The following is a 25,292-nucleotide window of genomic DNA, read 5'->3' as shown; positions in this document are numbered from 1 at the left end:
ACTGCCCACTAACAGCCTGCCAGAACTTTTGAATTTTTAGGTCAAAGTGTGCACTTAGAGTTTTATGCGAAATGTTTTATACTTAAATGCTAACAATTTATTCCAACTTAACAAAAATAGCCTGATAGAGCATCTTTCGAGGCCATGTTCAGACTACAGATTGCTGTTTTGGAACCTCTTTTACAATTTCTACCTACCAACATCTCAGTATGTTTTAGTGATTTTGTGAAAATACAACAAAACTTAGCTGTCTTTAAAGTTCTTGAGAAAAAGTGTCACAGCCATATATGGAGAATCAATACTCTTTCCAATGTTATACAAGGTGTCTGTATAGACTACTCATTTTGAAGAATACTTGCAGAGTACTCTGAGTCTTCAGCCAAGAAAACTAAGTGTTGGGGTTGCAAGGAAATAGGCAGATTTGAAGGCACAGGTGTATAACACATGAGTCACTTCCCAAGTCACGGAGCTATTCATTGAAAAACTCTCAGCCACTCATGTCCCTAACTCAATTTTATGAACATAAATCCTAGATCTTAAAATAAATATGAATGATAGCAGTATTATATATTACATACCCAGTGCATGATCCACATCACCTTGTGCACTATAACTCATAGGACATAATTTAATAAGTGCTATTGACCTGGTATTAATTTAATATGCACGTCAACATGTTTTACTCAGATGGTTTAGCTGCCTGATTAGAACTTAGTTTAGAGTTGTTTGCTTCCCTTTAGAAGAAATACTTATAGGTTATGTCCAGGTCTAAGAAAAAAAATAAGTGAAAATAAAAACTCAGATGTTCCAATATCCATAAACATCACTTGGGTTGGTAGCCTTACTCTAATTCTTACACTATTATGGAACTTTTCAAATATTTGATGTCATCTATTCTACTGGACTTTGAGAACTTGGAGGCCAGGGAAAATGGCTTCTTATTGATGCTTCTTTTTCTTCCATAATCCAAGTCCAATACCTCATTGATAGCTGATGTTCAGCAAATGTGAACTGTTTGATGAACTCTCTAGAGCTAAAGATGAATCTGGAATTTCTGCTCCTTATTCTCTACACACATGGAGTATGCTGAGATTATTTTAAACACAACCTTGAGTTGAATCTCATCCTGACATTCTTATAGTACCACAAATGTGCTTTTGTATTAAGCATTACAATTTTTATATTGATATGGGATGAAGTTCTACAGATTAAAAGAAGGTTAAGGCATACGTCAAATCCATTGCAATATGTGGCATTATTTGGAGTCTCAAAAAAACAAGCTATGGGGCCTCCCTGGTGGCACAAGGGGTTAAGACGCAATCTATGAAGCTATCTGCAGCCACTGCGGCACAAGTTCGATCCCCAGTCAATAAGATACCCACATGGTGCAGCAGACGTCTCCTGTCTTGCCCGCTGCTCCCCTAAGCAGTATATTTCAGTCAATCTGCCTGATCTGTTCCCCACTCTGTCTCTGGTGAATCCTCTCAACCCCTACACCTCTGGCCCCCACATCTTTACCCCAGTTCTTGTATGCATAAATAAATAAATCTTTAAAAATAATAATAAAAATTTTTTAAAAAGCTATGAAAATAAAACATTTTAGAGGAGTTGGAACTTTGATCATTCACTTCATCATCAATGAAACAGAAGAATGTTTATTTTATGTACATATAGTGGTTATGGATCTTTTCAACAAGAATCTTACTGGCTAAAATAACTGAATGTGTTATGGGTAAAATACATGTCTGGGATTTGCTTCAAAAGAGTATTTTGGGAGAGATGGGGAACAAATAGAGAGAGAGGTGAATCACACTGGCATATGTTGATAATTGTGAAGATGAATGATGGGCACAAGGGATTTCATTATACTTTTTGTCAACTTTTATATATATTCAAAATTTCCTAAATAAAACTTTAAATCTGATTCTACAGCCATATATTTGCTTGGAGTTTGCCAGGCTACAATTAGTCTACACTATTCCTTTACTCTCTTATATGGGAAATAGATGAAGAAACAGCCAAGACACAGGGCTCAGCTGACGAAACACTAGAAATAAGAGACTGTACCTGGATGTTTCCAAGATCCTGTGGGTGCAGCAGAAAGTGAACCTCCTGTAAGGTGGTAGCTTGGTTGTTGCTACTGAATTTGAACACTTCTGAAATGATTAATTTGGCAAAAACAGGTTTAGGAAAGCCTAAATTTCCTGTTCCTATGGCTGGAAATGCAATGGATTTTAAGGACTGGCTCTCGGTGATCTCCAAACATTTTCTGATTAAGTCTTCCATGATCTGAAAAGCACAAAACACATCTTTATAGAATGGGAGTTAGAACAAAGAAGAATTTGGTAACTTGATTGTGCTGCCGGCTCTCTTTCATTTTCAACAGAAGCTTAAGAGTAATCAAAAGGGAAAAGACAAGGTCACACGTAGGCAGAAAAGAGAGAGCCCGCCCAGAAGACTCCAACTCAGCAATGAAGGGAAGAACCCGAGCAGCTACTGTCCAAACCCCCCCTTCTCTTCAACGGTTCATGTCCTCGCCTTGGATTCCTCACTAGAGTCTCTTCTCTGACTCCTGAGAATGGCTGAGCACTGTGATCAGTTTATGCTACTAACGAGTCCTCAGGAGAAGTCAGACACAGAGACAAGAAATGGCCATGGTGACGGAGGCTGCCGAGAGCGTGACATTACTACCGGAGAGAAAGAGTCAGGGTTCAGTTTGGTCTCCATCATTTGGAGGAGAGTGGAAAGGGCTCCCCAACTTCCTGGAGGGTGTACAACCAGATCCCACCTTGTGTGCAGATGTGCTGTTATTTTTCCACCCTGGAGCCACCACGTGAAGCACATGCTGGCACTTCAGATTGCAGCCACTGGTGAGGAGAACCGTGCCCACGTCCACAGCCACCCCTTGTCCAGCTGCGTTCAATTCCTTCTGGAGTTTTGGCCCAGCTTTTCCCAAGAGGGCTTGAGAAAGGGGTCCTCTATTTAGTGAAAGGCTCGAGGGAACAGAGTTGACAATAACATCGACCTTAAAGACAAAACCAACAATATGTTTCAAATACTAACAGAAAGCATTCATCAAGGATTACTATATTGACCCACTGGGCTGGCTCCATAGGGGACAACTAAGATGGTCAAGTTTTCAGAGATTGAATGCCACCTAACACAGTGTTATTAGATACTTTGTTCACTTAAGAAACTGCAGGACAAAAGAGAATTGTCCAAAAGCAATACATAAACAGTATGGGACCACTGGAGGAATCCAGAGGAAGGTCCTTCAAGGGGTGAAGACAACAGGGGCAAGGTGGGCGCTGAGAAGTTGGAAGGATTGCAGCAGGTAGAGAAACCGGGAAGTCACTAGGGTCAAGGAAGAGCATCAACATAAGCACGTAGGTTGTGAGCTGTCAGCAGATTGGCAGACCTGTTTTGACAACACAACCTAGAATGTTTCTGGTGGTAGGGAGAACTGGGCTCAGTGTTCAAGGAAGACTGGCCTCAGAACTCATTCCAGTTACTGACTCTTCCTTAAAAGATTTTCTTTTGAAGTGAAAATCAAAATCAACAAAAAACTATGAACCAGAGACACTTTTAGGGGGGCGGGGGCGGGAGGGGAGGGATTGGGGTCAGAATGGGGGGGCTGCAATTGTATGGGGAATATAACAATAAAATTTATAAAAAAAAAAAAGATTTTCTTTTGCTTAATTATTTTAATTTTCTAATGAGCAAATTATTTTTAATATTTGAATATAATATTTTAAATATTTGAATATAATGCAATAGTTAATTGCCCAAATAAATTCCAATCATGACTATACCATTTTTTACCTGCAGGACTTTGGCAAATTATTTCATCCCTTTAACTCTTATGCCTTAGCCTGTGATTAAGAGAAATAATGATTGTAGGATCTACTCACAGCATGAAAGGAAAAATGCATGTCAAGCATTTTCAATAATGTCTGGCTCATAATCAATAATCAACGTGACCTAATATACTTAAGGTTTTATTTAAGCTCTCTGCAATCAGAACTCTAATTTTAAGTCTCTTTCAGTATTTTGAATTAAAAGACAATGTCTTAAACAAATAACTTGAATTAAAAAGACAGATGATCTCAAATAGGTAAAAATACTTATAAAACATGTATCTTACAAAGGTGAGGCAGCTGAAGGGGTGTGAATTGGGTCACTCACCGCAGCACTCTGCATCTCTCCTTTCACCAACAAGAGCCTCAGGCCTTCTGGGGACAAGAGAACTTGTCCGTTCCCATGATCTTCTCTCAAGTCGGGCTGGCTGGCTGCTGGCAATCTGGGCAGGGAAGCAGCATCGGGCCGGGCATCTTTAAATAGAGTTTTCACGGCGCTGGCAAAGGCCTCCACAGTCTTCTCAGCTGTATCCACAAGGTAGATTTCTTTCAAGGTGCATGCATCTGACTTATGTTGGAAATGCCCCTTGACAGCAGAAACGATGGTCTCCACACACTGGGGTAAGGGGAAGCCAAACACTCCAGAACTAATAGCAGGGATGGCGATGGACTGACACTTGTGTTTTTCAGCCAAACAAAGACTTTCTTCCACAGCTCTCTTCAACCGGGACACACACCTCTGGGCCTCATTTCTCTTCCACTGGGGCCCGACTGCGTGGATCACGCACCTGTATGGGAGCTTTCCCGGCTTTGAGATGGTGGCGTGGCCAGGTGGGACCTTGCCATTTCTCTTCACTATCTGGTCACAGTCGGCTTGGAGCTCAGGGCCTGCTGCTTCTAAAAGAGCAGCAGCAAGGCCCCCGATGTGCTGGAGCTCCTCATTGGCTGCATTCACCACCACTTCCACGGGGAACCCTGTCAGGTCGCCCTGCTGCACAATCAAGGAGACTCCAGGGGCCAAGTCCACCCCACAGAGGCATTTCTTCCCGTCAGTGCCCTCTCCTGCTTTTTCTTTGTTCTCCTGTACTTCAATAAAACAACCAAACAGCCTTTTGACCTCACTTCTATAAAACGCTCCTCTCTCCTGGAATAACTGTCTGACTCCTGGCTGATCAATATGGATGCTTTTAACACAGAGAGAATCCCGGGCTTTCTTGATGAGGTTCATTCCGTTCAGGACTTCTATCCTTGGACCAGTTAGTGAAATGCCATTTTGTTTGTTCTCAGGATTAAAAACTACCTGCAGATTTGTTTTCTTTATCTTTTGCCATAATGGTTTCTTTTCTTTCCTTAAGAAATCATTCACTAAGGAAGGCTTTACTTCAATCATCCTCTCTATGACCATGTGCTTGTCCAGAAAGTCAAAAAGCAAGTGATAAATTTCTTTTACTTCTCTCACACAGCCGGCCACAATGACCTCAGAGTTGACATCTGAAGTTAACTCATTGATTATTACAGTCATTGAGGAGGAATTATGTTTGTTGAGCAAGCTGCGAGTGAGTCCTTTCCATTTCTTGCCATTGAGAACATGTCTGTTCTCAACATCTATGCGCTGATAATTTAAGGCACTGGTCATCTGCTTTTCAGCTTCTAATAGGACTTCAGGAGAACAGCTGGTTAAGAGAACACTTGGATCCTTTAGCTCATAAATTGCAAGAATTTTCTGTGCTATAAAAAGAGACTTAGAGAATTCGGCAGAGTCTGCCTGTTGTAAAAACTGGAAAACCTCAGGGGGAACCTGCACGTGTTTCTGAGCCATGGCATGCACCCTCTCCTGGACTTCACACTTCACCTTATACACATCTGCGGGGAGCCCTCTGATGCCCATCTGCCGAGAGGCTTTATGATAGACAATCTCCACCTCTGGGTCTTCTGAGCGGAAACGTTCCAGTGCACCACTGTGGCACAAGAGAAAAAATCTCCCTGGAGAAAGGGACACTTTTTCCTTCAGGCTTTGCTGTTCCCTTTTAATTCTTTGTGTGGTGCTTTCTATTAATTCTGTGAGTTGTGGCTCGATCTTTTGTACATCCTCTGATCTCCCCACCAAAGTGACGATCTCTAGCAGTGTATCAAACTCAATCAACACCCTGTTGTCTTGTAAGTCACTTTTCATGGTGTCCCACACGATGGGATCCACTTTAAATGAGGACACTTTATATTTAGACCTGATGCTGGCAAAGGCTGTGGAAGCATTTTTCTGCCAGCTCTTGATTCTCTGTCTTCCCTGTCTGAGTAAGGAGGGTGCGGGTCGGATGGTAACTTCCCCAATGAGTTCGGACCAGGTGAGCTCACAGTGACAGCGTCTCACTTCATCATTTATCTCCTCGATCAGGTGATTGTTCTTGTGCAAGAACTTCCACAAGGGAAGGTCCAAGGATTCTCTGAAGGGTGCTGGAAGCTTGATCAGAGGCTTCTCCTTTCCGTACAAGGCTGTGCCCAAGGAGGAGTAGTATGGGAACACTGAGAGCGGCATTTTATTGAGCTCAAGCTTCTTGGTCATAATGGTGTCGACCACTTAGCGGAAAGAAATAAAACTAAGTATTTCGGTGTCATGTTTCAATAAGAAAAAATAACACTTTTCTACTCTACGGTAATAAATCCCAATCTCTGTAGGACTTTAATGTTACATTTATTAAAAGCAACACTACCCTCAAGGTGCTCAAATATAAATGGATAAGTAAAATGCTGCACCGGTATCCCTTGCTCAATGGAGTAACTACTTCTTGCCAGTTACTCTACATTGGTATTCTATTATGTAAATTCTAGTTTATGATCTGATAACTCTGATAGATAACCACAATCTATGAACTTAGTCACATGCCCTGGGAGAATGTTTGCCCCAGTGTAAAGAATATTTTATTGCTCAAGATGAAGCTGTTCTAAAATTCATGTTATGTGGTTCTTCTTCCACAGTCCACCATTTTTGGATTCATTCCTAACTTAGATTCTCTTAATGCATCAATGGGAAGGAGAATAAAAATACTGCAGAAGAGTAATGTGTCATGCACTATTCTAAGTGCTTTACATATATTAATTCATTGACTTCTCACAGCAAACCTTGGTGGTAGAGACACTATCATATCATTGCTCTTTGTAAATGATAAAACTAAGGCTAGGAAAAGTTAGACAACTCAAATGGGTCACAACACTATAAATATCTGAACTACTATTCAAACCAGTGTCTGTCTTAGCCATGTTCTTACCCCTTCAGCAGAGGTTCCAAACCAAGAGCATTCTCAAAGTCACTTCAGAATGCAGTCCAGGAGACTGATTCCTAAGTCCTGCATCTCCCCTGTCCCAGACATAATATCCCTCTCACTTTTATAGTGACAGTCCTTGGTGCTGATTGTGTGTGTGTGAAGGGATACTCCTCTCTTTCCTTTAATCCCTTTAATTTAGAAAGTTACCAGGGGTCAAGAGAAAACGAATTAGATAAACTTCTAGAACTTCCAGGATTAAAAGAGCATTCTTGTAGAAAGCTGCTGAAAAATAACTTCATCTTGTGCAGGACTGGTTCCTAGAGCTTAATGAAAAGACTGTGTTCTTCAGAGACCTGAACACGTAGCTTCAACTGCAGGCCATGTCCTTGGATAAGCTCTGAGCATGGGAGGTGCCACTGGTCACTAACATGTGCTGAGCACATACCACCTGCCAATTTCATTTAATCTTCATAACATTTATCTGAGGTAGGTAGTAACACAAGTCCTATTTTGTGAGAAATTTTTGAGAAAACAGAGCCTTTGGTGAGTTAAAAAGTTACTTGCTCAAGATCACAAAGGTAATAAGCACCAAAACTAGGATTTGAACATGGGTTTATCTGACTCCAAAACCATCACAGATGACGCCTTAATGTGCTTTAATTTTTCTATTCTATTCTCTCAACTGTAAAGAAAGAACAGGTTATGGGCCTCCCTGGTGGCACAAGGGGTCGAGCGCAGCACTGTGAAGCTATCTGCAGCCTCTGCAGCGCAAGGTTGATTCCTGGGCAGGGAGCTGACCCACATGGCACAGCAGACCTCTCCTGACTCCCCCGCTGCTCCCCTCAGCAGTGTACTTCAGTCAATCTGCCTGTTCTGCTCCCCACTCTGTCTCTGGTGAATCCTCTCATCTCCCACACCTCTGGCCTGTACCCCAGTTCTTGTAATCATAAATAAATAAATCTTAAAAAAAAAAAAGAACAGGTTATTAGGAGATACTGTAACAGAAAACACAGCAAAAGACCTTACATACAATAGGTAATCTTTAAGAATACCCTTCCTGAGAGTTATGTCAATCTGATTTTGTGAAATTGAACCAAATAATTTCAGAGAAAAGTGCCTAACTTATTCCTCTCAAATAATATATATAAAAATTACAGCCTTGATAAATAATTTTCAATCCAGTTTTATATGTAATTTTTATCATTACTGTTAATCAATGTAAGTTGTAAATAATAATTAAGAAAAATTAATGTGACATGCCTACAGGAGTTTGGAGAAAAGTGAAAGTTAAGGGCTTAGAAACTATACAGGTTGAAATTCTGGCTCTGTCATTACAAGTTGTATAACTTTAGTCAACTTATTTAACTTCTCTGTGCCTCAGTTGCCTCATGCCTCAAAGGAGTTTAAAATAATAACAATGCCCCTAAAGCAGTGTCTGAGAGGCACTTTACAGTGCTCTGCAAAGTGATAGAAGTAAAAATGGTAAGTACTACAAGGAACAGAGATAGAAAGACAATCAGTGTATTCGGGTTATGGAGGATTGAGTAAGTGCAAAGATGGATGGGAAGTCATCATGGCCAGAGGGTGGAAAAAGAGCAGGTTGGAGGGAAAACTTGGAGAGCACCCTGCAAAATAAATACTGATTAAATAGTCCTATTATCTGTTGTATACACATAAAATATACATTCTGAGGACATACCCAACTGGCTCATGTCCTCAACATGTTTGAAAACTCTGAAGCTGCCAACTCCCATCACAGGCTTTGGGGCTAACTTCTTAGTTGGGGAGCTGTGCTAGCTCTCTCCCTGGGTCCAAGACCAGGCTGAGGGAGATTAAAGAACATCTATAGAAGTCCTCTTTTTCCCCTTTACTTAAGGAATTTCACAAGATATTTCATCCCATTTCAATCCAAATCCTAAATTCACCTTCATTCCTCCAATTCATAAAAGTAAGGGAGCTTCTTTCAAGTATCCCCATGAAACTATCTTAAGTGGGTGGCATACCACAAGTTCCTGCCTCATGCTCCCCCGTCCCTTCTTTCCCTAAGAAGCCTGATTCCCTAATTCCTACTCCTCAGACTTCACCTCTGAAAATCAGTGCAATCTCCAAAATGATTTTGCACATACCTCAGAGAACTGGCATTCTGTGTCTACAAAACCCTCAGCACTGCTTCCCTAAGGTTAAACAGGACATGGTTTCCACAGCGTCACAAGAACTATCCAGTGGACATCCACTGACTGTATGAAAGTGCCCCTATTAACCGCTGTATGATGACATTAACAGGCAAAGTGAAATCATGGCCAATCCTCCAAAGTTCTTCTCAAGTTCAACTCCTTTTTTTATTTTCTCTTACAGAGACAACAGAGTGTGAATCCCTTCTGTGAGTCACTTAACTTGAGCCTGCAATGAACTCTAAGTCAAATCATCAGTCAGCTAAAAGAGGCCCTCTGATGTAGACAGAGAGGAAAATACGCTTAGCCTGGATTCCATTTAAAAGTCTCAGTACCTGAGCACATTTAAAGGGGGCACAGGGAGAGGGAATCTATAAACAAGAATCTAGAAACATCTTCTACATATGGACCAATTTGTAACTATCCAATCAGATTTTGCCAAGTCCATAACCTTTACTTTCCTAACGTTCCCCCTTTTTTCTGTCTCTATGAATCCAGTCCTAGCCCAATACTAGAGAGGCAGATTTGAGCCAGGCCTCCTGTCTCCTTGATGACTGGCCTTGCAAAAAAATCAAACAAAACACAAACAAACCAAAACAAACCTCTTTTTTCCCCTCCTCAAAAGCCAATGCCAGAGTAATTGGCTTAATGTGTGTTGGGTTGTGAGCCCTTGCTTGGAATTAACCTGGCAACCCAAACGAGACTCTTGGGGTAGGACTGAGGTCCCTTGACTGCATGCTGAATGCATCGTATTCTCAGCAGGTTGCAGATCCCATTACAAATCCGACCCGTGTGGCCACTTAAACTGACTTGTCTAGAAACCTATGGACTGAGTGCTCAGTCCCTTCTCTCCAGCCAGTGTTAGTGCTCCAGGTTTCTTTGGCATTATTTTCACTTTGAAGGGAAAAAAGTTCTGAAAACAGAAGTGACTTGATTGTATGCACTTGTACTTTATCTTACCAATGGGTCTCCCAAGGGTTGTGTGTTCAAGTCCAACTCTAAGAGGGACCATGGAGGATTAGAGTTCCAGTCCTAGTTTAGAGTTCTAGGAAAAACTTGGGTTTGAGACCCACGAAGTAAGGACAGTAGTAAAGGATAGCCATTGAGGTACTTTAAGAAATTCCTGGTCTGGTTTAGTCTTTCAAGGAGGCATATGAATTCCGTAGAGAATAGCTGTTGTACATGTCATTATTTCTCAACAAGTGGAATTACAAGTCACCAAAATATTAGCATTATCCAGGTCCCTTAAAGGCAAGCCATCTGGACTTTCACCCTGGATATTAAATAATTTCCTTGATTTGTCTTGTTGGCTTCTTTCCCCAATCCAGGTTTCGGATAGTTACCACAACTGGTCCTAATCTTAATGATTTTAATAAATCTAGGATTATGCATGTGACTCTTCTTTTAAATTATCTTTATCTATCTTTATAGATGGCTTCATGCTTCTCCTTTTACTCATTCAATATTGTTTTTCAGGACCTATCAATTAAATGCATCAATACCCTCCACCAGACTCATGTGAACAATTACAACTAAATAAAAAACAATTTCATTCCTCAGACCCTGAACTTACCCTGTGTCACTAAGCAGTAGGAAGCAGTCACAGTGGATAGTGCCCCAATTGCTCAAGATTGAGGAATGAACAAATTCAAAGGGGAACTGAAATCATGGTTGATCTCCCAAAATAATTATGCCTGTTTAACTACTTTTTCACTTGTTAGAGACAGCAAATCATGATGCCCATTTGAATCATATAAGATGAGCAGGCATAGTAGCAAGTGATCTTATGCTAAATCCCATGTCAGCTGGAAATAAGCTGATATGAGCCACGGAAACAGAAAAAGGGTTCACTGCAGACCCTGTTTAAAGGTGAGGGATCTGTCAGTAGCTGCCCAGACCACATTTAGAAGTAGGGGTCCATTAGCAAAATTACTGAGAATCCAGGAAACCTTCTATGAATGGACCAATTTGTAACTATCCAACCAGATTTTGCCAAGCCCATAACCTTTACTTTTCTAACTTTCCCCCCTTTCTTCCTTCCATTTCTATAAAACCAGTCCTAGTCCCACTATTGGAGAGACAGATTTGAGCCATACCCTCTGCCCCTTGCTGGTCAATCTTGTAATTAAAAAATTAAATTAACTCTTTGTTCTCTCAAAGGTTGGTGCCATAGTAATGACATAGTAATTGGCTTCTGTGTGTCAGGCAGAGAACCCTTGATCAGTATCAATTAGGGAAGTAATAATTCTTTACAGGAACTGTTTGCTTACCTATCCTTGGAATTGAATTTGGGAATGTCTACAAGTGTACTGCTAAAACACAGATCATGAGCAGAGGGGACTATGGCGATGGTTCACAGGTGAACTGGTGGTGGGAATTTTATAGGGACTACAGCTGAGAGGAGAAAGCATACACTGTACAAAAATGAAAAATGATGTAAATAATAATAATGATATAAATAATAATATTGAAATAGAAAAAACAGATCAACTTTGTTTAAAAAACAGCATTTCAAAGATTCTAAGAACTACACGTTTTTCATGTATTATAGAGATTTAATTAAGATTTTAATTAATATTAATTTTAATTAACTTTAATCTTAATGAAGATTTTAATGGCTATGTGAGAATTTGCATGCCTACACTTACAGCTTTCAAAAACTTGACAATTCTTCTGCAAAATTTGAATAACTGGACTCACTACACATCATCTCCAAGATGACCAGTATTACTAGTCAGATTTCCAATGAAGAAAAAAAAATAAATACATCGACATCAACTTACAACTGTTATGATTTGCTAAAATTTTAGATTAGCAGGTATTATGCCAGATGAGTATTGAAAATCAGGCTACTAGATATTTACCTTTTCTGTCAAAAAATTCAATCAGAGCTGAATTCTCTTCAGGAAAACATTCAACTCTGGCAACTCTTCCCCCTCCATTATGAGGATTTTTGAATAAACAATTTAAATCATAGTCATCAACATCAGGAGGCAGGTTTTCTACTCTTATTGTTTTTGTCACTTCAAGTAGTCTTGGAAAGAGCTGAAGTTGTCTCGTGGTCTGGTTCTTGGCACAATCAGCAACAAATTTCATGACATCTACAAAACAAAGTAATTAATTGAATCAATGAGTATCACAAAATTCTGATTTTTTGTTACCCAGAAGAAATGGATTGCATATTAATTAAGGTAAAGAAGCCAAGAACTTCATATCTGGATGCATGATTTTAGTGACTATGTGAGAATTTAGAGGCCTACTCTTGCCAGTCTCTCCCTGAAGCCCATGCAATGTCATAACTGGATTAATGCCCTTAACTGTGTCCCTGTCTCCAGTCACAGCCCTCTCCAACCTTCCTAGATATCCCACCCCTGTGCTCTCACTACAAGTATTCTCATCTCCCTCCTTTCTCAAGTCATTCAGTGGCTCCCTGTTCCCAGCAGAAAAGAGTTTATAATCACTACCTAGGCTTACAGTCCTCTTGGCTATTTGACTCCAAACTAATTTCTAAATATCACGTATGATATTTTTTTTTCACCTTCTTCCTATTCCTCCTCAGGACTCAGAAAAATCTTTCAAATTGATAAAAATGGATAGTGGACCTATGATATCCCAGAAGTGTTCTTGTTAGGAGTTGAAAATACAAAAATAAACATAACACATCCTTGTAAGTTCATCATCCAAGAAGCAGGAAATCTTAAAATGAAACAAATTGCCTGTTGCAGAACCAAATGAGGAGGGAAGGTTAATACTGGGAACTGGATTATCAAGGATTCCCAGAGTAAGTGACCTGGCTGTTGGAGGATGAAGAGGCATTGAACAGTAATGAGGAGAGGAAACATGCAGGCAGAGGGCACAACAGTGGCATGAAACACAGTGTATTTGGGGCCTGATTGGTGCTGGGGGAATATAAATGTCATAGAAGGGAGTAGGCAGGGCTAAACTAAGCCACCGTGTTGGGTTCCCCGTACTCCCTCTCCCCACAGCCTGTTCCCTGCTAAGGGAAGCCGCTCCTCCTGCACCTTACATGTGAGCTCCTCAGGAACAGGAATTTATCATCTCTGTAACCTCAGCACCTAGACAAGTGCCTGGCACACAAGAGGTGCTCACGATTTTTGATTAAAGATCAAAAGCAGGTTCAAATATTAATAATCATAAATTTGAAATAGGAATAGCTCCCTTTCTTGAATCCTTACTATGTCTCAGATACTAGGTGAAGAGCTTTCAAACCACCTCATTTAATTCTTACAGAAACTGGGCTAGGTAAGTATTATTACCTATTATTTCCTCATTTTACAAGTGAGGAAAGTAAAGCACAGGCTCAGATATTAGTTAAATGGCAGAGTTAGCATTTTGATTCTATGATTGTGGCCTTCACTAACCAGTCCACTGCCATGGCCTTGGGACAGCAAGACTCGGAACTGGAAAATGTCTTCGTCTTTCTGGAGACAGCTCTTCCAATCTCAGGGACTGTCCACAGACTCCAGACAGTGACCTTAAGAGCACTCGTTTTCTGTATTCTAAGCTCTTACTCATCTCTGTGCATGCATGACCTCAGAAGTACTAAGGGAAAGCACAGTAGAGGGGATAAGAGAACCAACTGGAGCAGGGGGTCCTTGGGTTCAAGTCCAGCCCTTCCACTTATTAGTGCCTCTTCTCCTCCATTTTAAAATGAGGGATAATACTACTATCCTCCAAAGTTGTTGAAAGGAAAAAAAAATACATGCTTTGAATGGCACATGAGAACACCATATGAATGTTTGTGCTATTATTATTATTATTTCCCAGTAGTATTTTTATTATTACATCCAGTAAGACAGAGGATGGTTTGAAAACACAGTTCGATATTTACTTCTCCAAGTGAGGTAACACCTGTGAAAATGCTGACTCCTCGGCTTTGAACCAAGTTAATAACCTTAGACTTCAGATTTGTTTGGATGTGTTCTCTTTTTCTGTCTGTTTCTGTCTTTCTCAGCTGTTGTCTCTTTCTCTATCACATGCACACACAGATACTCATACAATAAAGTTCAATCTATTAAACATGCCAGGTTTTCTTTACAAAACAAATTTGCTTCTCAGGCCTCCCCGGTGGCACAGCAGATTGAGCGCCGCACTGTGAAGCTGTCCGAAGCCTCCGCAGCGCAGGTTCGATTCCCAGACAGCTGGCGAGAATCCCACATGGTGCTACAGACCTCTCCTGTCACACCTGCTGCTCCCCTCAGCAGTGTATTTCAGTCCATCTGCCTGTTCTGCTCCCTGCTCTGTCTCTGGTGAATCCTCTCACCCTCCCACGCCTCTGCCCTGTACCCCAGCTCTTGCATAAAAATAAATCTTTTAAAAAAAAAACAAAAAAACAAATTTGCTTCTCTTTCACGTGTCTCCAGTCAACAACTATTAGAGTAAAACTTTCAGAGATATTCCCTCAACAAGTCTCCCAAATCCCAAAGTGTATACAAGGAAGACTGCAGGCAAACGAAGCATCACTTGATCTTACCTATGTGTTTTTGAAAGGTAACTACGGCAACATCAAAATCTCGAATTATTTCCACTTCAAAGTCATCACTGGACAAACCACTTGTGTTCTCCACTAACAAGATTAACATCAACTCAGTCACATTTTCCTTGAGATTTTCAAATGCAACCAAAGAAGAAATGCTTTCACGTTCTGCTCGGATATCTTCCATTTCTTCTGATCTTCTATTTAGAGAGGGTTTTGTATCCAGTTCTTCTGACAATAAAAAATAATTTGCCAAATGTTATAATTTACCTACCATGGTTTTAACAATATAAATGACCACAAGACAATGTCTTCTTTCCCTTTTAATCTTTTGGCTAACTCAAATAAATAAAAACAGACCTCAGACCTTTTGCTTAAGTTAATAAAAATAAAATATTACATTTAAGTATTTTGTATTTGTATATTTGTATCTGTGTCATTTCCCAAGTCTAGAATTTATTTATTTATGTATTTATTTTTAAAGATTTATTTATTTATTTATTTATTTATTTATTTATTTATAGAACGGGGTACAGGCCAGATTTGCGGGAGTGTGAGAGGACTCACCAGAGACAGAGCAGGGAACAGAACAGGCAGACTGACTGACATACACTGCTGAGGAGAGTAGCAGGTGAGACAGGAAAGGTCTGTGGCGCCATGTGGGACGCTTGCTGGCCAGCTGGGATCCAACCAGAGTTGCAGAGGCTGCGGACAGCTTCACAGTGCTGCGCTCAACCACCTGCGCCACCAGGGGAGGCCCCCATGTCTAGAATTTAATCAAGTCTGTGTTTCTTAGCTTTTCCTAGATTTTATTCTAACTCTATTTTAACTGCTTTGTTAGCACCATCTCAGATTTGCTTAAAACCTCAAATATATTCTCGAACAGCCATCCAACCCCACAACAATAGGCTTCTCATTGTCCTGGAAATTTTAGAACCATTTACTAACCTTTCTAAATTGACCCAGTTCCAGTGATAGCAACCGGATAGGAAGTTGGGTGGTCTCAAACAAGATACTTTAGTTGGCCCCTTTCAGAGAGGAAGAGGAGGCCCTCTGTTTAAAGTTTTTCCACACTAAATCCTGAAAATCGCCCTACGGTTAGGACTCTTAAAATAAATCAGAATGTTGTAGACAGTTTTCCAAATCGAGCAAAATGAGGATGAAATGTAGATCCTTAAAAATCCCATAACTCAAGCATGATTAGAGCAGATGCTGCACCGTGATGCACTGGGCGGAGATGAAACCCAGAGCACAAAGATGGGCAAGCACTTAGCAGAGCAAGGAAAGGACAGGATAGGCCCACACCTTCACCAGGGATGTGAGTCCTGAGCCAATCCTGGCAGGCCAGGCTGCAGTGGACTGCGCCTGACAGTGAAAAAAGTAATTATAAGAACCAGGAGTGCATAAAGAGTCAATGGCAAAGACATCAAACTCTACCTTATAAAGTCAAGAAGAGAGTACTGGCCATGGCTATGCCCTTTTAAAAGAAAGCAAAGCTGCCTCAGGAGGGAGACATTACCTGGTTCTCTGACATGGACTTTGGTCTTGGATTCCTGAAACCCAAACAATAAAGTAGCATGAATGAATTAGCAATCATTTCTTTGCATTGACAAAGTACCTCTGGGAGCAGCTGGAGACATAGGGCTTAGAGAGAAGACAATGAGAAGCTGAGGTGATGCTGCTGGGGTACCTCGGGCGTTCGGCGCATCCGCTCAGTCAGCACAACTGGTACAAACAAGTCGCAAATACTAGAAACCCCAGTGAACCAGCATTTGGGGTGTGAGTTAAGATCTAGATCAGAGTAACAATTTAGCTCATGCTCGTTTCTGCACTTAACATTCCCTGAGTGGTCACTGTGAGCAAGCGCTGCGCCTCCTGCGTGACAGGAGTTGTCCCGTTTCATCCTCACCCCCAACCACCCCACATGGGGACACCATTACAGCTGAGGACATTACATACTCAGGACATGCAGTATGGATCACAGTGCCCTCAAAACAATGTCAAAACAAAGCAAAGTAACTAAGTTCCAGGTTATAAAACACCCAAGACAGACCCCAGCCAACATTATTGTAACCTCCAAATCTTGGCTTTTCTAAAAGTGTCAAAAATCGAATAAAAAGTGCCTCCTCCTTCATTATTCCATGCTACGCTTCACCAACATCATCCCCTCTATCTTGTAAGTTACTTTTCTCTCTCCAGTTTGATTCATACTTCCCGCTATTTTCTACCCTGGTATCCCATCCGAAACACATAGGCAGAACACCTTACTTCTCTTTTAGTCACACCTTACTTACTCTTTTTGGAACTTCCCCCTGAAAAACATGGCCTTTATCTGGGGCTGTGGGCATCTTGACAGTCAAGTTGAATGTTCCTTTTTGTGACCATACTAACTTGTGGTCCTCTCTCTGCAGTACTCTTTGTTGAACTGAAATATGAGAAGAAAAAAACACAATTGTCAACTAATCTTCATTCACAAAGTTATTTGTAGACAAACCCTCAGATAAATAAGCAAAGAGAAGCAAGTCTTTATTTAGAGAAAAAAGAACAGAAGCAAAGACTCCAAGGCAGCAGCGCCAAGGAGGTGTAAAAGAAGCCATCTGGGCCTGTGTCTAGGGGATATTTAAACCTTTTCTTTCTATTCTAAAATGTGATCATGCTGTTATAGGGCAGCCCCGATATTGAGCGGGTTGCCTGGCTGTGGGTCCTCACCCGCGCGCTTAGAAGGGACTTATTAATACTCCGCTACAGGCACACACAAAAGGTTAATAAAAGGTTTATCTACAAGGGAAAAGGAAATAAAGAAAATGTACAACTCAGGGAGAAAATAGGGAAATAAAGTCTTTAATGCGTCCTACCCGATCCGACGACCTGGAAACCCAAAGTCACTCTCAGAGCTGGCTGACGTTGCGAGCTGGCGGAGAGCCAAAATGGGGACCCCCCCCCCAAAGCCCACTTGTCTGCCTTTTATATCCACCTGGCTGCTTAACCCCACCCTCAGGTCCCAGCCACCTTCCCTTTGGTGGTGATGGGATTTGGAGTTCCCAGTGTCTTTGGCTTTGGCCTGGGGTGGGGGTGGAGTCCACAAAGCCTGTATGGAATTAGCTTTAGGACATCCTTTTCCCCCCCCTAACAATCCTACTTTGTGATTGGTTGTTTCTCCGAGTGGCTATACTCCTGCAGGCAGATGTGCCCATTTTCCTAGCTCTCATCTTAGAGTTTCTCCTTTACCTCCCCTGTGCAAGTTCTCTTAAAATTTACTGCCCCCATTAGCCCTCCTGGATTTCTAACCTCATCTCTGGGAGCTCTGGTGAAACCTTTCCCAGAGTGAACCCAAGGACCCTGCCCTCCAAACCCACAGACTCCAAAAATCGATAACACAAGCATGGTGGCTTAACTCCACCTTTAGTTCCCAGCAACCCTCCTTCAGGAAGTCAAGAAAGGCATTAATGGGATTTACAATCCTGGGTGCCTGGGATCTCTTTGGCATGGAGGTGGGGGTAGAGTCCATAAAACATCATGGGTGGAGTTCATTCAGGATTTAATGTTCCCCCAGTATTTGTTTAGTTACTATAGGTAAAATCTGTCTAATAGCCAGCAGATTTAAGAGGCTACATGGTTTATCTTGCTGTTCTTAGACAAATAAAGAACACATTTATTGAAATTAGACTTATTTTCTAAACAATGAATTCTACCATGATTATCTTAGGAAAGGGGATAATTGTAGAGAAAATAATTAACTTTGCACCTTTGTAGCTATTATAATAGATACTAATTCTGTTGAGTTCTATTATACTCCTATGAACATGGACTGGATCTTGAATTTTTCTAATTTCCTCAAATATTTGGTAAAAACCCCGTAACATTTCAATTTTTTTCTTGTGTAGTGTGGGGTAACTACTAAGGTTAAAAACTAAGCCCCCACTCCTTGCCCAGCAGGCAAGTTTGAGAGGCTCGACTAGATAAAGGGAAGAGATAAAGTTGCTAAGGGAAATGGGCCCTACCCATTACCTTGACAATGAAAGCAGAAACTGGGAGCTGGGCCAGGTGGGTCTGCATTGGATATCAAAGGTCAATGCTGACACCCCCACACATTCCAGTAAATGACAAAAGAAAGCCTAGTGTTTTTCTGGGCTCACGGAGGTTCTGCCACTTCTCTTAGCAGTGTATTTCCATAAATCTACATTTTTTTTTCCCCACTGCATCTGGTGAATTTCACCCCTTCGCCCCCAGGCTCACCCTGATCTCTCTTCCCACTATATCCCACCTTCCTGGTTGGAATCATGGAGCTGGAGATACTTGATTGGGCAAGTTCATATGATCAATAGACCCTAACCACTGCTCACTCTCCTGTGGGGCATGAAGGATGTTCAAAATAAAATCAACAATCTTCCCAAGATATATTTTTGTGAAACACTGGATCCAACAAGATTTCTGAATGCACAATGCTGCCACCTGACAGTGATTTTGCTGTTTATTGTAATTTTTGTTTATAAAAATAGTGGTTGTGTTATAGGGCAGCCCCGATATTGAACGGGACATCCTTTTTCCCCTAACAGTTGTGTTTCATTGGCTGTATCTTGCCGAGTGCTGTGGACATCAGCAGAGTATTTTTCTCAATAGAAGCACTCCCCACCCCCTCTTTATATATGATAATCCTTTCCAGATCCCACATGTTCCTGCTGTCCAGTCTGCAGACCTTGCCAATGCAGAGATAAGCAGAGAGCTGCTAATCAACAAAACTGCTGGGGTCCAAACTTGGGGCTCCTTCCCTGAGGAAGTCTCCGGATTCTGCGCACACGCAGCGCTCTCGGGCCTGAAGGGTCATCCCCAGGATCTTGCCCATCAGGAACTGAATTCACCCCCAGGCTTAGATGCTTTTCTTTGAGTCCCTGGAACCTTTTCTCTTTCCTTGTGTTCGTTCCCATAAAACTCTGGAGTTCTAGAAATGTTGCTACTTTTCCGGGCAAATGGCGGGCGGGGAGGGGGAGGGGGTTGATCCTATTTGTGAGTGCTCACCCAAGCACGAAAGAATGAGAAAAGAGAGAGTTTTGAGTAGTGTGCTGGCGGCAGAGGCCGCAGAGCAGAGACCAAGGTGCAACCCAAAAACCAAGAAAAGAGCTTCCCACCTGCGTGCATTTTCTCTGAGGTCAAAGGCGAGTTCTGCTCTTCCCCAGCTTCCCACAAACCCCCCTTTGAGGAAGGCAGGAGGTGGAGTTAGGAAAGTTTTCCTTTTTCAATAGAATGGCTATGAGCCACACCCACGGGCTCAGAGCTTACTCTGCCCCAATACCCTCAAAATTTAATAAGATAGGGTCTCCCTGGGTGGCGCAGCGGTTGAGCGCTGGGTTGCGAGGCTCCCCGCAGCCTTTAGCCCCAGTTCGAGCCCCGGCCAACGGTGAAGGTCCCACAAAAAAAAAAAAAAAAAATTAGTAAGAGAAAAACCACAAAGGACTGCAGCTCTGCTTCAAAGGCAATGTGTTGCCTTGACAAATTATGTGGGTAAATCAGTTATCAGTCTCTACTTTTCTGTTTTACCACGTTGTTGAATTAATTCACTCGGGGGGTTCTGCCGCCACCTCCAAGCCTAGCCGGAGGAGCTATGGGAAGCGCGGGGCAAGAGCAGCCGCAGCACCGCCCGGGGCAAAGCAAACGCGGCGCTGCGCCGCCCTGGGTCCTTTTTGCTTGCCACCCTCCCCGCTACCCCCAGGTCCTCCCCGCCCACCGCAGGCCTACGATTCTCTCGAGGCTGCCGCAGCCCCAAGCGTCCCCTGGAAATTTCTCCAGTTGTCCCTTCCAGACACACCCCCGGTGCCCCTCACCATCCTCCTGGGAGAAGTACACCAAGAAGCGAGGTGGGCTCCCAGCCTCCTGGCAGACTTCGCATTCCCCGCCTCCCGACCGTTTCTGGCTCTGGAAGTACACCTGCAACCTGGTGCTCAAGTTCTTGGGGGGGTCCAGGCCCCAGGACCCCTCTATCAGCAGCGGAAAGGAACCCGATGCAGCCATTCTTCTGCTGAGCATGCAGGTCCGGCTCTGCCAGCCCCACCCTAAGGCCAGGCGATTCACTTGGTGCCTTTCACTTTCATTTCCCAGAAATTTTTCTACCTTTAGTTTCTGTAGTAGGGAGAAATATTGAAGTGAGCCAGAAGCATGGGAGGAAAGAATTCCCCAGAGACAGAGTGAAGAACAGAAAAGATGGATTTATTGAAAATCCTGCAAGGGAGCAGGTACGGGACAGGAGAGATCTGCAGGGAAGGGAAGACTTGAGGCTCTTTTATTCTTTGTTTTATTTTTAACGTGGGTGCCCAGTTTGTACCAGTTATCTGCTGGGACGTGTCTGGGCTGTGCTTCTGCATTCATGGTCAAGGTGATGAGTCTTACCCCCTGGCTCCATAGCAACCGTATGGATGTCCTCTATCTATTCAAGCTTCTAAATTTGTCTGCTGGACAAGGAGTGGAGTTTTTAACCTTATTAAATGTTACCCCGACAGTGTCTACTTTTGTCTATAAACAGCTGCCCTATGATTGGCTAGTCACCCCCAATCCCTCACCTTCCTCTCTAGTCCACAGCAAAGACTGACCATGCCACTGTGGGCATCTTGACCTCCCTTCATCTGTGTAAAAGGGTGCCCAAGTTCAGGGTTCTTTCTGACTTTCACTCAAGTCACAAATAAATGCAGCAGCACTGGGTCACTATGTAACAGGGTGGTCCTGGAGCAGGGAACCTCCCCCTTTCCTGGGGACCACCCTGTTACAACTAGACCTTGCACAGGCACAAGGACATTGTCACCTTTGCTGCAGGCTTGTAACAGGGTGGTCCCCAGGAAAGGGGGAAGTTCCAGGTTCCCTGCCCCACCCAAAGGAGGGTGGAGCTAAAGAGAAGAGAAGAAGCTGGAGAAGGGACAGAGGAAGGAAGGATACTAGAGGGAGAGCCGGAAGGAGACCTGGAGAAGGCACACAGAGCAGAGAGACATGTGAAGACAGTGCGCTTGCCTTGTGGCTGTGGACTGGTTGACACAGATGTGGATGAGAGACCCGTGGGGAGGTAACAGTGGCAGCTTTTATCTTGATTTTGATTTTGCTCTTTTCCTTCCAGACTTGTCTGTTTCTAATCCTTTTCTGTGGGTCCCCACTGAAAGGTGCTTTAGATTTGTGGCAGGCTTTTGTGCCTTGCTCTGCACCAATCCTGTTTGGGTGGACTTTTGCCCACGAGGGGATGAATTTTGGGTACTTGATTTAGAAACTATATGCTTTGCCTTTCCTGTGTTGTTTACTGATTGTATTAAAGTTCCTTTTCATTGAATTCTCATATGTTTTGTCTTGATGCGGCGGATGGAAGAAACTATTTAGAGCAGGCAGGTTTGTGGGGTCTGGGGTACCCCTCTCCCTGCCCTGTAACAGGCTGACATTTTATGAGAAAAATTAAATGACTACTCAGTCTTTAGAATGTTTGGGGTCCATTTGAGAATTTCAACAGTCAACTATCAGAATTCCTCCTTGCTTTCCATCCTTTGCATTTTGTTTCCTGGTCAGCCAATATTATATAATCTAGAAATGTGGGGGAAACAGGACATTCAAAGTTTTCCTGAGGAATGTTTATTAGGTCTCATGCACTCAAGATGGAGCTGTGGGAACACAGGCATCATGACACACAGCGGAGTAAGTGCTCTTGAAAGGAATATACAGGTGCTCCTAGAATAAACTAAGAGGTGCTCCTAGCCCAGGTGTGGGGGCTCAAAGAGGATATAGGGAGATGACGTGTAACCTGAGGTTTCAGGATGATGGGTAACCTTGGAGGGGAACTCATACCCTTTAGCATGTAATACCAAGCCTTCTATCACTCAAACCAACAGTTGAGTGGGAAGTGGAGGGAGGTTTCTGCAGAAGAGTCTGGAGTAGACTTGATCTTTCTAGTGTGGTGGGAGGTAAAGAGTCAACAGGGTAAAGATCTTGTTAAGTAAACACTGACAATCAGATGTATGTGCATATGTCCAAGTTAAGCATTAATTCTTATTGAATATAATCTAGATCACATTAAAAAAGACAGGTTTTACACCATACTTATCTCCACCAGTGATGTGCTGATAAGTACAAAAACAGCCAGCTCTCTGAAAAAAAAAAAAAAGTTTGTATATGTTTTTATTATACAGTTTACTGCTATAAAGTTTGTACTTAATTTGCAAATAAAAGATACAATGGGAATGTTTCAACCTTTGCCCAACTTTCTCATAGCTAACTTGCAATTAATGAATGAGTGTAGTTCTGATATGTTCTTGAGATTTTTGTTTACATTAGCAAATGAGTTGGAAATGAAGTAATGAAGATATATGTAAGAACTTCAGTTATTTATCAGTCACATATCTTAGCTGAACTGGATAATAAGTTTTCAAATACTGAAAGCCTCAGTTGTGCATTGTTGATCTTATTTTTGAGAATGTAAAGCTTTAACATGGTTAAAAAATAAAAAGCATATAAAAATGTATATTCAGACAATCCCTCCACCCATTTCTGTCAGTAACCAGGTGAGCATGTCCTTAGTTTCTGGAATATTATTCTAGTGTTTCTTTTTCCAAAACTAAGTGTATGTGTGCATGTGACTTTTTTTTTATTTTTTATACAAAACATAACATACTTTTATATACAAGATAGTATATACAGAGTGAATTATGTGGACTATAAACTATTTCTCTCCACGCACAAATGGACACATTATTATATGTTGCATTTTGCACTTAATATATCCTCTCAGTTACTCCATATCAGAACACAGAGATTCACTTCATTCTCTACTCAACTGTTTTATGAATTTATCAGGGCTTATTTAACTAATCTTTTATGCTTGCCATTGGGGTAGTGTAGTAAAATCAAACATTTTACTACATTTTATTACAAATAAGGCCCTAATGGGTAACCTTGTACATGTTTGGTTTTGTCTTTGTTGAGAGTATGTTCCTAGAAGTGAGGAATGATAGTTAAAGAGTAAATACATAGGCAGTTTCTTTATATATTGCAAATTTCCCTTCCAGGATCTTTCAGTTATTTGCTGTTATATAACAAACCATTCCAAAATGCAATAGCTTAAGCACAACATTTTATTATTTATTGTAGTGTTCTGCTTCACTGGGGAGGGTCAACCCAGATGGACCATCTTTGCTTTTTCTGTTAGCTCACTCATGCAGCAGTAATGCAGTGCCCAGTTCTCCTAAAAACAACTCTTTCCCCATCTCCTTGCTCCACCTGGTTCAAACCAAATATCTCTAGTTTCCTAAGTCTGAAGATTCAAAACTTCAGATACTCGCCATCTGCTCTATTCAACCTTCCTTAGGAAATCCTGAGCCACCTCCAGGCAAATGTAATCCTTCTTGACTCTGCTTATTGCAAGATCCTATTTAGATCCTGACATACATAGACCTGGGAATAGATAAGATATTATTGTGATTGGATCTTATGACATGGAAGCGGGTGATGGAAAATATTTTCCTGATTTTATAAAGATACAGATTAAGACACAGCAAGAGATCCTGGCTACTTGCCAAAGGGGTGCACGAAAGAAGCTTTGTGCATTCTGAGCATAAGTTTCCCCAATTTTAAATAGAGATATAATATTACATCAAAAGATTATTTAGGGCAATAGAATACTGAGTGTGAAAACACCGATTATACTATTTGGTACAATCAAGGTGTTCAATAGTGATTGAATCTGGTATTTACATGGAGAAGTTAAAAAATAAACTTTCCTTCACTACCAAATAGATACTGGGTTAGCAAATTAGCAATATGGCTGCTTAGTACTTTTGGTTTATTCATGCATAGGACTTTGAAATCATCAAAAGATAGACTGCCAAGGAGCATGTGCTATTTAATAACCTTGGAATTTATTTAATCTTTACACAGTAGAAGGGTTTCACACTGAGGATTTACGAGGCTTCGTCGCATGGATTTCATTGGGCAGAACTAAAACAATGAGTTGGACTTGACAATTAAAGCACCAATCTGGGCAGTGTGGCTGTGCTACACAACTTTGTGGACACACTGGGCTACTCACAGTCTCCTCTAAGGCCTGGACCGTGCAGGACATAGCTGCACTCCTGTCCCAGAACCCTGACTGGGCCTGGCTCACATGTCCTGCCCTAGTTCATGAAGAAGGAAGTTTTTTGCCAAGGAGTCTGTTCAGTGTAAGGGAAAGTGCTGATAAGCCAAGGATGTTGAAGAGATTGTCCCTTCTTTGGGTAGTATCCTGACTAGGCTCTTTCATTCTTATTTGGTTTGTGAAGCATTTATTAAGCAACCATTGACCAGAGGGTCTAAGTTCAGGGATAAAAAATGAGTCAGACCCCAACCAGTAAAACAGCACCCAGTAAAACAGCAGCCCACCTGTTCCTAACACTGTTGCCAATGGCAATGACATGATGCCAGCTGTATCTCAGCAGCAGCTGAAAATGCATTGCTTTGCCACCCGGCTTTAAGAATACAGTTCTCTCTCTTACACTTAGTTTTGCATTCTACA

The 25,292-nt window shown here is 41.8% G+C and overlaps 1 protein-coding gene across 1 annotated transcript in view; it reads right to left on the bottom strand.

Annotated features, from left to right (window-relative positions):
- The window catches only part of LOC311170023 (protein mono-ADP-ribosyltransferase PARP14-like), a gene marked incomplete at both ends in the record, with an annotated part of 76,276 nt that overhangs the window by 13,736 nt on the left and 37,248 nt on the right, over positions 1-25,292 (bottom strand). Inside the window, 6 exons of the mRNA XM_084232340.1 lie at positions 2,068-2,289; positions 2,789-3,025; positions 4,186-6,431; positions 12,153-12,389; positions 14,783-15,016; positions 16,305-16,338. Coding sequence (XP_084088466.1) covers positions 2,068-2,289; positions 2,789-3,025; positions 4,186-6,431; positions 12,153-12,389; positions 14,783-15,016; positions 16,305-16,338 — 3,210 coding nt within the window. The remainder of the gene's footprint in view (positions 1-2,067; positions 2,290-2,788; positions 3,026-4,185; positions 6,432-12,152; positions 12,390-14,782; positions 15,017-16,304; positions 16,339-25,292) is intronic.

This window comes from Talpa europaea (assembly GCF_964194135.1).
Source record: "Talpa europaea genome assembly, chromosome: 4".
Taxonomy (NCBI): Eukaryota; Metazoa; Chordata; class Mammalia; order Eulipotyphla; family Talpidae; genus Talpa; species Talpa europaea.
This window is presented reverse-complemented; position numbering and strand designations above follow the sequence as displayed.